At 39.2% G+C, this 16473-nt stretch overlaps 1 protein-coding gene across 2 annotated transcripts in view; it reads right to left on the bottom strand.

Annotated features, from left to right (window-relative positions):
* Nucleotides 1-16473, bottom strand: part of SRGAP1 (SLIT-ROBO Rho GTPase activating protein 1) — a 232084-nt gene that overhangs the window by 22002 nt on the left and 193609 nt on the right. For both annotated transcript variants that reach the window (XM_014786697.2, XM_004429363.3), the window contains exons 13-16: nucleotides 15439-15499; nucleotides 15213-15290; nucleotides 12981-13115; nucleotides 1733-1838 (exon numbers count right to left, since the gene is read on the bottom strand). In XM_014786697.2, coding sequence (XP_014642183.1) covers nucleotides 1733-1838; nucleotides 12981-13115; nucleotides 15213-15290; nucleotides 15439-15499 — 380 coding nt within the window. The remainder of the gene's footprint in view (nucleotides 1-1732; nucleotides 1839-12980; nucleotides 13116-15212; nucleotides 15291-15438; nucleotides 15500-16473) is intronic.

Here is a 16473-nt window from a genome sequence, read left to right on the forward strand (position 1 = left end):
TTTTTAGAAATAAGATAGCCTAGAAAGTAGAAAACACAAAAGCATAATTTCCACAGCTAACATATGTCTTTCCCTTCTGCCACTTCTCCAACAGTCTTAAAAAAAACGTTCACAATAATAGCCAAAGATCATGTTACAGATCATCTTGAAAATGGATGCAGGAAGGAGAAGGGAGATTCATAATAAGAATGGTCTAATTTTCAAAGGACACACTTAAGCTCAATGGGGAGAGTCACAGTTCGTCTTTCCAGGTCTTTAACATAGTACCAGCCTGAAGAGCAAGAACTTGATACAAAAATGTTATTTCCATGTTTCGATTTCACAATTAAAACAGATGCCCCAAGCATCCTATCCTGGAGAATGGGCCTTGTCTCTGCGTGAAGGCCTGCGCAGGGGGCCAGGGGCATCTTTAGGCAGAAACGCTGGAAGCAACGCTAGCCATCTGACTCATGGCACACTTCCCATTCTGTTGCGATACATGGCGAGTTACATTCAGGTTTTGAGAACTTTCTTGATTCACAGTCTGCTTTCCTAGTCCATTGTGGTTTATTGGTTCACAGTGGGTTTTGCTCAGGCGTGTCAGGAAAATTTGGTAGGGACAGCATGGAGAGGGCCAGCAGGAAAGCAAGGCACTTCATATTGGGGAAGGGACATGCCATTAAAGGTGAAGATGGCAAGCCTTCAGATTTTTACGTCCACCTGGGTGACTAAGCTTACAGGTAAAAAATTTATGGCATCTATTTAACCTCAACATAGTTTATACCCATCTCTCTAGACACTGCTTATTTCCAGTGGTGACTTCTGTACAAATGGGTTACTACTGTCATTTGTAGATGTTTTAGTTCCATCCTATATGGTTCCCTGCCAGCATTCCCTTATTGCATGATACTTGGTTTTGGGGGTCAATTTGAGTGGGTATGATTTCAGGAATAGTCAGCAGAGTTGTAATAAGTCCTCATGGCTTTTGAGAACTGAAAATCTCCACTGAAATAGAGAAAATATCCCAATTTTAGGAAGGGAGAATCCATGCCAGGAGAAGGCATCTCCCCAAGCTTACACCTCTTACCCCCTGATTTTCTTGTTTCCAATCACTTAACTGAAATGTTGAATAGCAAGAGGACTCTTAGATAAGACTTGGGGAAGATGTTCTTATAATGGAGCCCATGTATCAGGAAGTACCACAACTGAAAATCAAGTTGCCTAAATTAAGAGTCAAGTTCCTTTGAAAATAATTGTTTTAGAGAATGTTTTAGAAATATCTTCTTCGTGACAAGGTCTCATTACATTGAATTTGCAGGAATTCTTTTTCGGATCTGTGTTTAAGTCTCATGTACAATTCCCATCCTTCCCCTCCCACAACATTAAGAATCACAGAAATTTTCTGCAGCGAGCAGCTGAGGTGGTTTACACTATTGTGACCAAAACATTTATGACATTAGCTTTGGATAGAAGTTGGAAAAACACATATTTCCCTGAAAAGTATTCTTTTTAGTAATATTTGTATATTTTTGCATTTATGGCCACAGTGTCCACATCTTTCATCTATCATGCAATGACTTTGATCTGCTGAGGAAGAAGGTAACCTTCAGTCTACATTCAATTATCTTCTCTTTGACTTTGCTGATAAAGGGAGCCCAATGTACATTTGACAGAATCCAAGAACCATGACAGAATTCGAAGTGGTGCAAATGGAATTAAGACAGGCACTCTGGCCGAGCATTAGGGTACTTACTGATTGAGGAAGGCAAAGAGGTACCTCATCACTATAAGGACCGACCTGGGCAAGGTCAGGAGGAGTTTGCGGATGTGAAGCGCCCTCTCATAGAGATGATCTATTCCTACAGACAGAAGACGACATGATCAGCATCCTTTTACTCGCCACATGTAAAGCAGAACGCTGTACCACCAAAGTTCACATCTGAACACAAGCAATACCTTGCCCTTGGGTGAGATGCCATGGAAACCAATATAGCGAAGAAGTGATCAGCTTGGGTGCACCACCATTTTTGAAGGCATCTCCTCTGACCCACCACTGCTTTCTGATTTCCATGGTCTTGGCCTTAAGCAACTTAGAGTCTTCTAGATTGAAAAGTAATTTTTCACTTGCTGCTACTTCTAAATTTTGCATGTGATATGATTTCAACTTCATTTTGCTGCATGGTAACTAAAGAAGCTTTTGGGGACATTCTGCCTTCCTTTGCCCCATTATTCATTAATCCATCATATATTTATTTGTCTATTAATTACTATGATTCAAGCAATGTGCCAGGTCTCTCCTTCCTCAAAACTATCATAGTATTTTATTTATATGACTTTTTACCTCGTATTATATTATTTCATCAATTTTTTAAACAAATATTTTAAGCGAGCCTACTAGGTTTGAACCACTGAGTGAGGCATTAGGAATACATCAGTGATACAGCTCCCGCTCTCACAGAGCTTACATCCAGGTGTTTACTGTTATTATTTTCTTATCCTGTCTTCCCTGTGAGATGGTGAGCTCCCTGAAGAGAGGGGTACCTGGGACTTCCTAGCATTATGTTATCTCTTTACCAGGAGTACAAATTGTCCAAAGCTTCTCAATACTCAAGTGCCTGTGAGCCGCAGCAGAAAGGTGACCGCTAATAATCCATCATCTGCATAATGGTCCCTATTTTACAACACATTTCCACATCTGTTACCTAATTCAACGCAGATAACAGTACTGGGAGTGGGCAGGGCACGCGCTGCCATCCCCATTCAAGGAATCAGGGAAATGAGAACTGGGTGAGCAGCTCACCCGAGGTTGGCTGGCTAGAGCGGGGAGCTGGGACTGGAAGCTGCTTTCTGTTTCCTAAGTCTGGTTGTCTTTCTTGGATTTCAAAGCACATTTACAAAGTACAACTTGGAAGACATCCAATAAGCATGCATTTGAGAAAAATATTTCAAAAACATTTTTGAAGCTCACTATAATCTCATATTACTACATTTATTCTTAATTGCTTTTGAGATATTCATATATCCTACTTGAAAATCTCAGGCCTTAGTTTCTGACAATACAGCCAATTGATCCTCCTCCCACTTCTCAGGTTTTCTGCACTTCTCCCACTCTTAGATGTATTTATCCCTCAAGAGCTCTACTTGGTTCTCTTCAATGGCAAACTCATCCAGTCTCAAGGTTAGGACCACCATTTCTATGAAAATGATATCTTTGCTTCATTTTTCCTCCTTGTGAGGGACATAAGTCCTGTCGTTTCTACCCCCGGATATCTCACTGCTAATTTCCTAATTGGTCTGTATGATTTCTAACTTGGACTATCACAATACTCTCCTAACTCAGTTTCCCATTCCAAGTCCTCTTACACCAGTGGTTCTCAACCTTGACTTGGAATCACTTGGGGAGAGTTTTTAAAATGCTGATGCCTGAGATTCCTTCATGCAGCCAAGGTTGAGAAGCGCTGCCTTAACTACTCGTCCACGCTCATGTCCCTGGACTCTCAAGTGCTCACCCTAGCTGCTTCGCACTTACTATCAAACCACCAGGTTACCTACGCATTTTATTTTTTCTTTGCATGGCTGAAAAGGTGGGAAAAATGTATTAGGAATATTCTCACTTAACCACTGACGAGTTTGCAAAACAACAAATAATTTATCAGGATTCCTAGAAAAAATCACTTTCATTCCCATCTTTGAGTATGCCACACATAGCTGGAACTAAAGCCAGTCACCTTTTAGAAAATGGGATTTCAGGGGCCGGCCCCATGCTGTAGTGGTTAAGTGCGCGTGCTCCACTGCTGGCGGCCCAGGGTTTGGATCCCGGGCGTGCACCGATGCACTGCTTGTCAGGCCATGCTGTGGCAGCATCCCATATAAAGTGGAGGAAGAGGGGCATGGATGTTAGCCCAGGGCCAGTCTTCCTCAGCAAAAAGAGGAGGATTGGCATGGATGTTAGCTCAGGGCTGATCTTCCTCACAAAAAAAAAAAAAAAAAGGAAAAGAAAAAAAAACAAAATGGGATTTCAGAAACTCTAATCAGAAAGTAAGTAAAACACGATCATCCAATAAGCATTCCTATAACACTTTTAATTTTTTAACATAAATCTATAGTTAATAATAGTGTGATTTTAGTAATATCGAAATAAATACATTTATATTCTGCCTAATTTGTAAAGTATTTCAAGATGGTAAAAAATATAACACTCTGAACAAGGAAGGTTAGGGTCGCACCTATTGAGTTTAGCACTTTGTTTAACATACTTTCTAGATCATGGTCTTGAGTTTTTTTCTGAAAAGAGGAAGTAAGAGGCTTTAAAAAAAAGTTATTAAACAGGCGCATAAATTTACTCAGGCCACAAGAACTCAATAACTAAGTTATCAACATTTCCACCTAATTCAGTCCCAGTAAGATCAAAACATGTCCCAGAGTAATCTGTCTGCCTTTCCTGACAACTTCATGGGACACCTGGAGAACCCACATTGTACAGAGAGGGAAGACGAAATACCTACAGATGAAATAATTTGCAAGTCATTGAGAGTTTAATGGGGGGAATTTTGCATCTATAAATACTATATATTTAGACATAGCTGGATTATTGTTTCATATCTGAAATTAATGGTTAAAAGTTCCTGAAATAACTGATTTTTTAAAAAAGTATGACTTCTGTTGCTGCTTTAAGTTAAAGATAAAAAGATGATTTAGCATACCTGTATCTAGAAAGTCTATCTCAACAAACAAAATCTCTCAAAGAAGAAATTATACATATTATGACCCATTCTTTTCTTTTTTGCTAAGGAAGATTTGCCCTGAGCTAACATCCGCTGCAAATCTTCCTCTTTTTTTGTATGTGAGCTGCCACCACAGCATGGCCACTGACACACGAGTGGTGTAGGTCTGAGCCTGGGAACCAAATGTGGGCCACCAAAGCAGAGCGAGCCGAACTTAACCACTGGGCCACCAGGGCTGGCCCTCATACATATTATGACCCATTCTTAAAGCGTAAATATTGAGATTTACTGGCATTTATTCCCTTGGTCATTAAAAAATTGTGTGTGCATAAATGATTTTACATTCATGCCTCAAACTAGTCACAAAGTTTAATATATTTACATGATAATAAATTGTAAAGATGAACTGTCCCATTAATGGTCCCCTGATTCACAACACCCTCTGTTCTTTTCCAGCCACATATAGAATCACATAAGGGTTATGATAAGAAACAAAACAATGAAAAACTTTTGCCATCTTTTCCTGAGGATCTGGGATGTTTCAAAGATTAAGTCGACTAATTCTTCAAGCTAATCTTCAGTGTAAGGTCAACTATCAGGGAGAGGGTTTTAGCAGCTTGAAGCTAGTTTTGGGGTCCTAGAGTTAAAGAAAAAAAGGAAATGAAAGAGTGCAAAAGGAAGCACTCTAATGTATTATTGATCTTTAATCTTTGTCAAATCCCATAGGAGGCAAGTCATTTTCAGGCTAGAAGATGACACAGGCATTACTTCCCAGAGACTTAATCTTAATTCAAGATCCTCTAGTTTCTCTCTCTCAGTTCGCAACTTAGTTTCCCTACCTCTTAAAGGCAATTTCAAAAGTTTACTTAAAAAGAATTAGAGGAACAGATATTTCTACACCAATTTCACAGCAGCATTACTCACAATAGCCAAGAGGTGGACATAACCCAAATGTTCATTGATGGACAAATGGACAAACACATGTGGTCTATACACACAATGAAACAATATTCAGCCTTAAAAAAGGAATGAAATTCTGATACATGCTACAACACGGGTGAACCGTGAAGACATTATGCTAAGTGAAATAAGCCAGACACAAGAAGATAAATATTATATGATTCCACTTATAAAAGATACCTAGAATAGTCAAATTCAAAGAGACAGAAAGTAGAATGGTGGTTGTTGGGGGCTGGGGGGAGGGAGGAATGGGTAGTTATTGCTTAACGGATACAGAGTTTCAGTTTGGGAAGATGAAAAAGTTCTGGAGATGGATGGTGGTGACGGCTGCCCAACAATGTGAATATAGTTAATGCCACCGAACTGTACACTTAAAAATGGTTAAAATGGTAAATTTTGTGTTATGTATATTTTACCACAATATTAAAAAAAGGAATGAGGGAGAAGTGTTGAGAGACACAAATGAAAGATTTCAGGAGAAAAGCAATGGGAATGTGAAAAAGTGACACCAAAAAGACTAGATAAAATCCTGTGAGGCAGTCATACATTCTCTGCAACGACAGTAAACGTAACCCAGAGCAAAACAGAACCGCTGGCATTCCTGAAGTAGTGACAAACCCGTCCATCCCTAAGGCCTCAGACCGTGATGGCTGTCAGCAGGATTCAGAGGTTACCTGGCTGGTTGCTCAACAGGCTCGCAGCAGGCACCCTACCCGAGTCTTGCTCTGGTACAAATGACTCATTTGCTCTCCTGAGTCCACTTAGCGGGTCAAAATTTATGGTTGCCATGGACACTCTGATTAATGTGCATTCCCAGCTGGCTCCGAGTGTGGCAATTCATGGTCTTGCACAATTTTATGCTGTAAGAAAGGATGGATCCTTTCTGCCCCTCAGAAAAGTTGTCAGTGAGGAAAATCAGTATTTCATCTGGATTTCTTTTACGCTGGGCTTTGTGGCCACAATTCAGGACCTCACGTAATTAGGTAAAAGTGGCCTTCAGCCAATCCTGGTCACGTGCTCAAGCTCTCCAGGCTGATTTATGTTCTTCTCCCAGCACTGCAAGGTTCCCACGTCAGCAACCCAATTTCACAGCATGGGGGTCTGACAGCTCCCTGTAAATGCGTGTGAAAAATTCACCACAAAACACAAGTTTCTTCAGAAAAAAGCAAAAAGTTCAAATGGCAATGACTCTGAAAATACCAGTTCTTCTGTGGCACTATTTGCAAAAGTACTTGTTTGTCAGCGAACAAATAATAAGTCACACGATGTGAATTTATCCTCAAGGATGAAGACAGGGAAGGAAATTAATGGCCACATTTAGAAATGGTTTCTTTAAGAGCAGGCACACAAATATTTCTGAGCTCCATAGCCCAACTCGCAACAATCAAGGTGAATTTACCAGTCCCAGGGCATTTTTAGGGTCATTGTTAGGTTCTAACAATGTCAAGGTATTAATCAATGGTATGTGTGTAAGAGTATACGTGTGCAAATGACAGGGAAAGAGGAAAACCGAGAGATGTCCTGGCACTTGCAGACGGATTTCAGTCTAGCCTTGAGATGAGTTACCAGCTGCTCTTCTAAGTAAGAAATAAAATGCTTGCAAATCTCTCTAATTAACCATTAACAGATTGACTTCTGAGAATTAAACCACTGTGTTCTTTCCTAGTTATATAGCAACAATGTAGAAATAAATACATAAATAATGTTTCTCCTTCTGCTGAATTATCATATTGAAGTTAGTAAACAAACAGTCTCAGCCTATGAAGCTTTACCTATTCAGTTAAGATACTAAGCCTATTAAATATTTTTAAGGATAAAAGGAACCCCTAAGAAAGTTATTATAAGGCATCAAACAGAAATTTAGAGCTCAGAGAAAAAACTATCATGTATGTGATAAAGCTGAAAGAATTTTTAGCAACAAAAAAATACACTGGAGCAACAGGAAAAGAATTCAAAAGCTTTTTTTTCATGAAACAATTAGAAATGGGCAAATAGATCTATGTACTAAGAGGCTCATCACAGTATTTTGTATAACTGCAAAATCACTAGAAACAATCTAATTTCTAAAAGTAGGGGAGTTGTTAAATAAAATAAAGCTATTATATGGCCACTAAAATCTATATTTTGAAAAATATTTACTGATATGGAAAAACGTTAATAACATCACTAAATTTAAAAGATGATTTATAAAGAGCAGATATGGTATGATACAACTTTTAATGACAGATTTATTAAGATCTAATTCATATATCATATAATTCACATATTTAAAGTGTACAATTCAATGGTTTTTAGTACATTCACAGTTGATCAACCATTACCTCAATCAATTTAGAACATTTTCATTACCTCAAAAAGAAATCTCACATCCAGGAGCAGTTACTCGTACGATACAATTTTTATTAAAAGTATATGGTTGTGGTATATCCATACAATGGAATATGATTTGGCAACAAAATAAAGAGCTGATACATGCTACAACATGGATGAACCTTGAAAACATGATGCTAAGAGAATGAAGCTCATTACAAAAAACCACATATTGTATAATTCCATTTATATAAAATGGCCAGAATAGGTAAATTTATGAGATACAAAGTAGGTTAGTGGTTTCCTAGTCCTGGGGGAGGGGTGGTGGTTATGAGTAGGTCATGGAAATGTTCTAAAATTGATTGTAGTGATGGTTGCATAATCCTGTGAATTTACTAACAACGATTGAATTGTACACCTTAATAGATGAATTGTACGGTATGAGAATTAAGACCTTAATAAGCTGCTTTTAAAAGTACATAGGACAGCAACTAGAAGGATGTGCATCTATGACATACAACTATCTACTGGGGTTAGGGGAAAAAAATAAATAAATAAAATTAAAAAAAAAGAACATAGTATTTAAAAAAAAAAGTACATAGGTATATGTATAGAAAAAATTAGGAAAAATACTAAAAAGGTTATCTCTATGTAGAGGAATTATAGATGATTTGTTCTTCTAGTTTATTTTCTAATTTGTCTACAGTGACCATATATTAATTGCATAATAAACAATTATTTTTAAAAACCACCGATTGGCTATTTGATGATTTTAAGAAATTACATTTTTTTTTTGAAGGTATGACAGCCCTGAGGCAGCGGGGAAAGACCATGAATTGCTCGAGCAGCAATTCTACTGCAAGTCCCTTGGACTTATGCCTGAGGGCATCTCAGAGCCAGGGCACATGGACATTCTAGAAGCTGCCCAGACCGTGTGGGCATAATCTGGAGCATTCACAAAACCATTCACAAAGTGGATGGTTTTTAAAAAACAAAAACAACCCTGGGGTGAGAAACCGAGATACTACCAAGTTTGTCACTTCAGAGTTAAACTGCATTTGAGTTTACCAGGTCTACATCCAGATAAGTAATTTTTGAAAAGAAATTGGCAATTGGGGAATGAATAGTGCACGTTAAAAAAGAGAGAATTCTAAGACCAATTCCCTTTACTACATATATTTGTAAGCTTCCAAAGAATGTGGTATTTAGGGGCATAAAAATGGCACAATAATAACTCACCATAAAAAAAAAACTTTCCCCAAACAATCCAAAAACAGGCAAGCAAAAAGTAGTAGGTGCTCCAGAGACTTCGTAAACTCTTAGAAAAGATGAAATGGGAAGATTTCTTTTATACAAAATAACTATCATGTGAAATTACCTTAATAGGGAAAATCAAATCCAATTATGGCGATGCTAGAAGATGATGTGGACAAAAACAATCCATCTCCATGAGGTTCTCTCTCCCCTAAAATTTCTAAATCTTTGTGCTTGTACCACATACTAACTTAGATTGCACTTATTTGTAAATACGTTATCTCCTCTACTAGATTTTAAGCCTCTTGAATGCAAAAATCAAGTCTTTGAATCCCCAGGAAGTTTTGGACATTGTCGGAAATTAATCGATGGTTCAAATCATCAAAAGTTTGTAATATCAATGAGAGGGTATAATGATCAATGACACATTATACCATTCTCAAAAAATTTACTGAAAATCCAGGAAAAATACAGATACATCATGGTCACATTGGTAAGAGAAAATGCTTGCCTAGAGATAAACCAATAATAGCCAGGAATCCCCCCTTTTTAAGAGATTAGATGCTGGAAGAAAAGGGGTTGTTATATAGAGTGCCATAACATGTTCTTGACAAACATCCTATTCTGCAAAACCGTACACTAAAAATAACAGGACTTATGGGGAAAAGCGCTCAACATCTCTGAAACTTGGCACCTAGAGCACTAACGAAAACATTAACAATACTACTTAAATCCTAGCACAGTTAAATCTCTCCCACTGTGTGCACCTCGCATCTTCAGCAGCCTTAAAGCCTGGGGCCCCTGCTTCTCTGAGACGTAAGTCCTGGGGGGAGACTATTTTCATAAAAATTAACCCAAAGATTATTAATCCATTGTTTTCATCCAGGAGGAAATGTCTCCGCGGCTTCTTCATTCGCACTTTCAGCATTTCATGTGAGGCCCTGCTTCCGTGAAAGAAAGATATTTCTGTAGATTTTCCATTTTTTCCTTACGGTCTTCATATTTTGCTATGGCTGACCCTTTAATTGTGAGAAAGCTTGTCTTTGATTGTTACAAAACATTTAATGTGCTGGTAAAAATCATGCTGGAACCAACACAACTTCTGGGTTATACTAACATCATTTCTGAATGCATGTGAGGTGATTATGTCAAACAAACACATGTTTAGCAGAACAGACAGACTGGTAAGTGGCTAACCCAGGTACCGGCATACGTGACCTGAGTTTATAGAAGGTGTAGTTGTAATGATGACAGCTAGCAATAGTTACTGAGGCTTACTATGTGGCAGGCATGATGCTAAACACTTTATATGGATTATCTCATTTATCCTTCACACTGACTCTATGAAGTAGATAAAGAAACAGATATTTAACAAGATTAAGTATTAATTTCTGCCCAAGGTTACTTGGTGTAGAGCTGTTAAATGGTGAAGCTAGGATTTGAACCCAGATCTTTCTGACTCTATGGCTTCAGCTTTTAATAACCACAATGAAATAATATTTCCATCCAATGAAAGTGTGATTTTACAATCGTAACTGCAATGTAGCCCAACACTCTTTATGCAACTATGTAAACAGAAATGCTGATAAGGTGTATGGACCTAGAAAACCACTACACATTGTAGAGTGCTTGTTATTTTTCCAGACTTAAGCTTTCTGGCTAGGACGTGAGGGAAATCTTTGGACACAGCCAAAGGAGAATTCCAGCAGTGTGACACCTCCTTTTCAGTTCTTTCCAGCTGGGTCAGAGGCCTGCTGTGATGACTCAGGCTATGCAAGGGCCTTGGAAGGGACACAGAGGCGCACGCCGGAATTCCACACAAGACATCTGACTCCACGGGGTGGGGGTGAAGGGAATAATGCCGGGGCATTCATACCCAACGAGAGCCAGGACTTCAGGCGTGGATGCCAACAAAAGAATTTTGGTGGAATTCTGACTCTTTATTTCATCTAAATTCTATTTAACAACTATGAATTACGTACTATGTGCCTGGAATTAACCATGCCAAATGTTGGGGCTACAAAATGGAATAATCCATCAAGACTTCTCAGGCCTGGGGGGCTAACTGTAGGCATTTCATTGAACATACTGTTTGCCAGGCGCTCCTCCTGGCCCTTTACATGAATTAACTCATTTAATTCCCACAACTCTATGATATACGGTCTAATATTCTCCCTGTTTTATAGCTGATGAAACTGAAGTGCAGAGAGGTTAAGGAACTTGCCTAAGGTCACACAGCTGGTGAGCAATTTGGACCTACGCTGTTTTTGAGTCCAGAGCTTACATTCTTAACCTCTTCCCTGAACTCTCTCTCTAGTAGAGGGAGACAGAGGAGTTAAAAAAAACTGTAATGTGAGGCGATAAGAAAAATTATAGACATATGTACACAGCGGAACATGAGTAGAGGAAAAAGTGACGCATTCTGCTTGAGGTGGTGGGGAGGATGGCGCTCTGGGAGGAGGGGCAGTCCAGCAAAACCTTCCTAGCAGATGTCAAATGGCCATCAGGGACAGGAGACGAAGCAGCACGGACAAAGGCACGGAGGTGGGGAATGGCCGGCATGCTTGCGGTTTGCTGTTGCTGAAATAGAAAGTAAACAGGGTAGTGGTGGCAGGAGATGAGGGCACGGAAGTAGAAAGAGATCAGACAGAGGAAGAATTCAATTCTGTGAAGTGGCCATACCAGGGAGTCTGTTTTTAGGTAGGAAATACTGAAATAGGTTTTAAACGAGGTGGTGGGGGGTGATATAACCCAATTTGCCCTTTCCAATCTGGCTGCAGTGTGAAAGGTGGAATGATGGGGTGAGACAGAGGACAAAGCCCAGCAGTAGGGGCTCCAGTGAGGAGACTGGAACAGCAGTCCCAGTGAGAAACCAAGGCACAGGCGATGGGAATGGGGATGGAGGGATGAGTAGAGAGATTTTCGAGATCAGTAGGACTTGTTGATTCAGGTGAGGGCTGGGGAGGTGGGAAGAGGAGGTTTCTCCATTAGAGTAAGGCTTGATTCTCAGAAAGACCTCACTATGTGATTCAGGCCAGCTCTTGACCCTTGTCCGGGAACTTGGACCTGGGGGGGTACCGCATTTTTAGATGTATGGAACTTGACTGTGCTTAACACCTAATTCCCGGTACCATTATTTTCACCTTCCTTCCTGTAGTGTCAGAAGCTCCCCCTGAAGAAAACAGTGATGCTTTACTCTGCTGATGATTATTGGCTTCATAATATGTCATACACAGCCACAGAGCCACTCTGCCTCTTAGCTGGGGATGCCCACTGACGGATAATTACCACCTGGTGTTCCTGTACTGTAATAACGATCATTTATCTCATTTTACCTTATTTCCTGAAGTAACATTCAAAGATGGATAAATGACCCCACTCCTAAGATTGGTGGAGAAAACCAAGAACCAAAAGCCAAAAAGAAGATACATTTCCATGCTTACAACTTCCTCCCCTCTCTTAGCGGGTCGGCACCTGCCTTTCTGCTGTATTCCGGCCACTAAGTGGGACGCTCTCAAGCTCTGTGGAGCTGAGGGTGTTGAGGAGTGGAGCCCACTCAGCTAAGGGCGAGGCCACAGCTGGGACGATGACTCACGCTGGATCCAAAAAGAAAACAAATGGTCTCAGGAATTTGGTGGTGATGGCGTAATGGTCGGGATGAGGAGATGTGGAGGGGGGCCACTGCTTTTCCAGGAAATTGGTTAGTGAAACAATTCTGGTGGGAAAAGACTAAAACAAAAAAAGTCCACTTACTGATACAAGAAATCAGATCATTAAATCTTTCCTTAGGAAAGAGGGGATTTTCCAGCCCACGGAAATAGAGCTTCAGAACGCCAGCAACTGAGTTAATATCATGGTTACTCTGGTCATCAGCCAAAGGGTTTTCACCTAAAAAAACAAGAATTAGTTATAGGCATAGTGCTTCCCTTCTTTTTTCTGAACAAAAATATGTTTCTATACTCACACACACATTTCTATATATACATGCATCTTTTAATTACACTTTATGCAAGATTATATGGTACTAAAATTAAAATAATTGGTTTAGATATCCCACCCCATGATTAAACTAAAAATAGTTGGCTAAAATAAAGCTTTTTTTATCTTATGCTACCAAATAATCCCTTACAAGTTACCCAAATCTTAAAATAAAATATTGTGGGATTTATAATTTTACCTAACTTTCTTTTCTAAAGCTAAAATCTGTAATCTTAGTTTGACATGAATTCAAATACTACATTCTGTGTTTCTTATCCTTCTGGGAAAAAAAGACAATATAGGTCTGTCTGGCTATGCCATACGGATCAGCAAAATTTATCAGAAATATTATAGGATTTACCTGTGAATATCTACAATTAAATAAATAAGAGTTTCCCAAAATGGCATGGTACTGTTCACAGCACATTTCAAAGCTGCCTTCAGCAATGGGAAATTTCGAAATCAGACAGAGGAATTTGAAAATGTATCCTTGATACTGGTTAGTATCAAGGAATTTGTACAAAAAGTGGAAATTTAAAAAATATACCAAAAAAATGAAATTATATCATTCTTTATGGTATGCAGTTTTAAAATACTAGGTAACTGGCCTGACTAGTCCACCTCCCTGAGAATTAAATTGAGATAAAATCCTCAACATAATATGCAGCCGTAAACAAATTCCATTTGTTATTGACAGGTCTGGTCTGCTCCTCTCTTTTAAAGTTCACAAAAATTGTACATTGCATTTTAACTTTTTTTTTTTGGCCTCTTGGGCCACTTTAGTTTCAGGGATCTGGGGTTCCTTTTTCTCTGCTCCTAGGGTGGGAAATCATTGAACACGAATTCACCAAAATATTTTTTTTTGCCCACTGTGAGAAAGGCTCACCCAAAGAGATCACCAACAAATAACAAATACTAGGGGAATTTCCAAGGAAAATAATAAAACATTTGCCTGTGGTGGCTGGCACAGGAAGCTGATACTTTCCTACATTTCAGCTCATCCTGAATATGGTCACAGAGGCTTGGAACACTTCGCCGATGAGAGGGGAGGGAGGCTGCTCTGCTCTACACTTCGTATCAGCCAGAGAATTTGGAACGGGAAAAACAATATGGCTCCATTTACCTCTTCAACTAAGGTTTCAAACTTTCAAGGGCTCTGTGCCAAGTCTGGGCAAGGGAAATGGGACGGAGGGAGAGAGGAGGTGGTCCTGTCTCTGTGCCATGATGTCCCTCCCCCTCACTCTCGGCTTGACTTCCAAGCACAGGAAGGAAGGTATAGATGTATCCAGAAGCAGACACATTACAAAGCATTATAACTGGAGAGCATTAATAACTAAGAGCCACCACTAAAGAGTCAGACACTTTCCTGGATTATACCTATCTCATCAATCCTGGAATTTTGCAGATGAGGAAACCGAGGCCAAAATAAGAGATGAGTAACTTGACCCAAATCACATGATTAGTAAACAAGAGTCTGATTTGATTCTAGGTCTGCCTGACACTAAAGTGTATGGTTTTGCCAATCATAATGTGCTAATTGACAGTTTAGTAGGATTTATTTGACAGCCAATTGTGAACCAGAGTAAGACACCAACTAAGGCCACAGGGAAGGAGTCTGCGGAAGGTCATAAGAGGAAGGAAAGAGGTCCTGACAAAGGAAGTGGACGTGAAGCTGGGAGGTGTCGCCTCAAACACCTGCTCTCTAGGCCCAGGGCTGTTCTTGCCACTCTAGAAGCCTCTCACGGGCCACCCTGGATGCACGTGCTGAGGATTATCGATGCCAGTCCTAAACCAGGATACAAAGCTTCTATACTTGATAAGGTGTTGGCTTTAGGATTTTGGCTTCATTTCTCAGCTATTCTAAATAGATTCTTACCTCAACATCTAAAATGAAGTAAATGCAAAGAGAAAGGTTGTAAAGATATACAGAATGAATATGCCACTTCACTCCACTGAAAATGATGACATTTTAAAATGATTTGCTTATAGGTATGGACATGCACTTACCTCTCTCAAATGAATTTTTAATATCATTGACTTCCACCTGGGAACCAGACACTCTGAAAATCCCCTGATGCTGAAGACCTAAAGAGAATAGAGGAAAAAAGGATGAAAGATCCCATCACATCCTCTAGTCCCCCTTTTCCCAATAATTAAATGTTAAACGAGAAAGCACATTTACTGAAATACTGCTAGTGATTGTTTTTTCAAATGAGGATTCTCTACGGCTTACCATAGAGATTGATGAACCGAATACAGCTTTCCACAATGAGGGGGATAATCTGGCCTGAGTCCTGGGTAAAGAGATGGAAACCAGTTAACTGCAAAGGAGAGGCATAAATCACACATAATAATAAAGCTCGCAGTTTAACCCTACTTAAAAAGTGATTTTCACTCTTTTATATAATCATTTCCAAATACACCTCCTTTAAAATACACCACAAGGGCCAAAAATAAAATTATACTTAACCAAAGGTATATTTCAGTTCTGGAGCAAACCAAATTAAATACATTTAAGGCAACCCTGTTTCAACTCACTCTGCTGTGCCTGGAGATGTCAAAGCTAATTCATCTCTTTTACTTATATTTAGGCTCACATACCAACACGAATACATGAATCATTCATTTTTTTTAAAGGGTATTTATACAAGTAATTAATCTAATGGATCTAAAAAGAACTCTGTGTATGGGAACCATATCATCTTAGGACTGACTGGCTGTGCTAGTCACCAAACACAACCTTCCAGCCAGCTCAAGATCCTCTCTGTGACATCGCTGATCTAGATGGTGACAGTTACAAATAGGCTGACAGGTTTCCAGGTGCATGATATGAGAATTGCTTTATAGACACTTATAATGCATCATGTATTTATTTAGTTTGCATCAGAACTTACTCATCCTTATAGATTTTTTCATGTTTTAAGGGTTATTTTTTCATGTTTTAAGGGTTAAGAAAAAAATTGCACAAATGCACATCCCACAAGATTCCATTTTCTTAGCAAGGAACATGTTTTGGCCTTCTTTTCCACATCTTGTAATATAGTCAGTGTACTCTACTGAACAAATGTGAATTCTGGAAATGTTTTAAAACACGTGTAGGATGACACATGAGATGAAGGAGCTGCTGAGGCCACAGTTAAGTATACCATGCACTCCACGTAGTTACAGAGGATTACTGACTATGGAGTTATTTTCATGGGCTTTTAAGACTCTGCTCTTTCAGGAATTAGATCTTTAAAGGAAACATGGAGGTTCAAAATGATTAGCT

Source organism: Ceratotherium simum, chromosome 17 (assembly GCF_057802395.1).
Source record: "Ceratotherium simum simum isolate JZ-2026a chromosome 17, ASM5780239v1, whole genome shotgun sequence".
Classification (NCBI taxonomy): domain Eukaryota; kingdom Metazoa; phylum Chordata; class Mammalia; order Perissodactyla; family Rhinocerotidae; genus Ceratotherium; species Ceratotherium simum.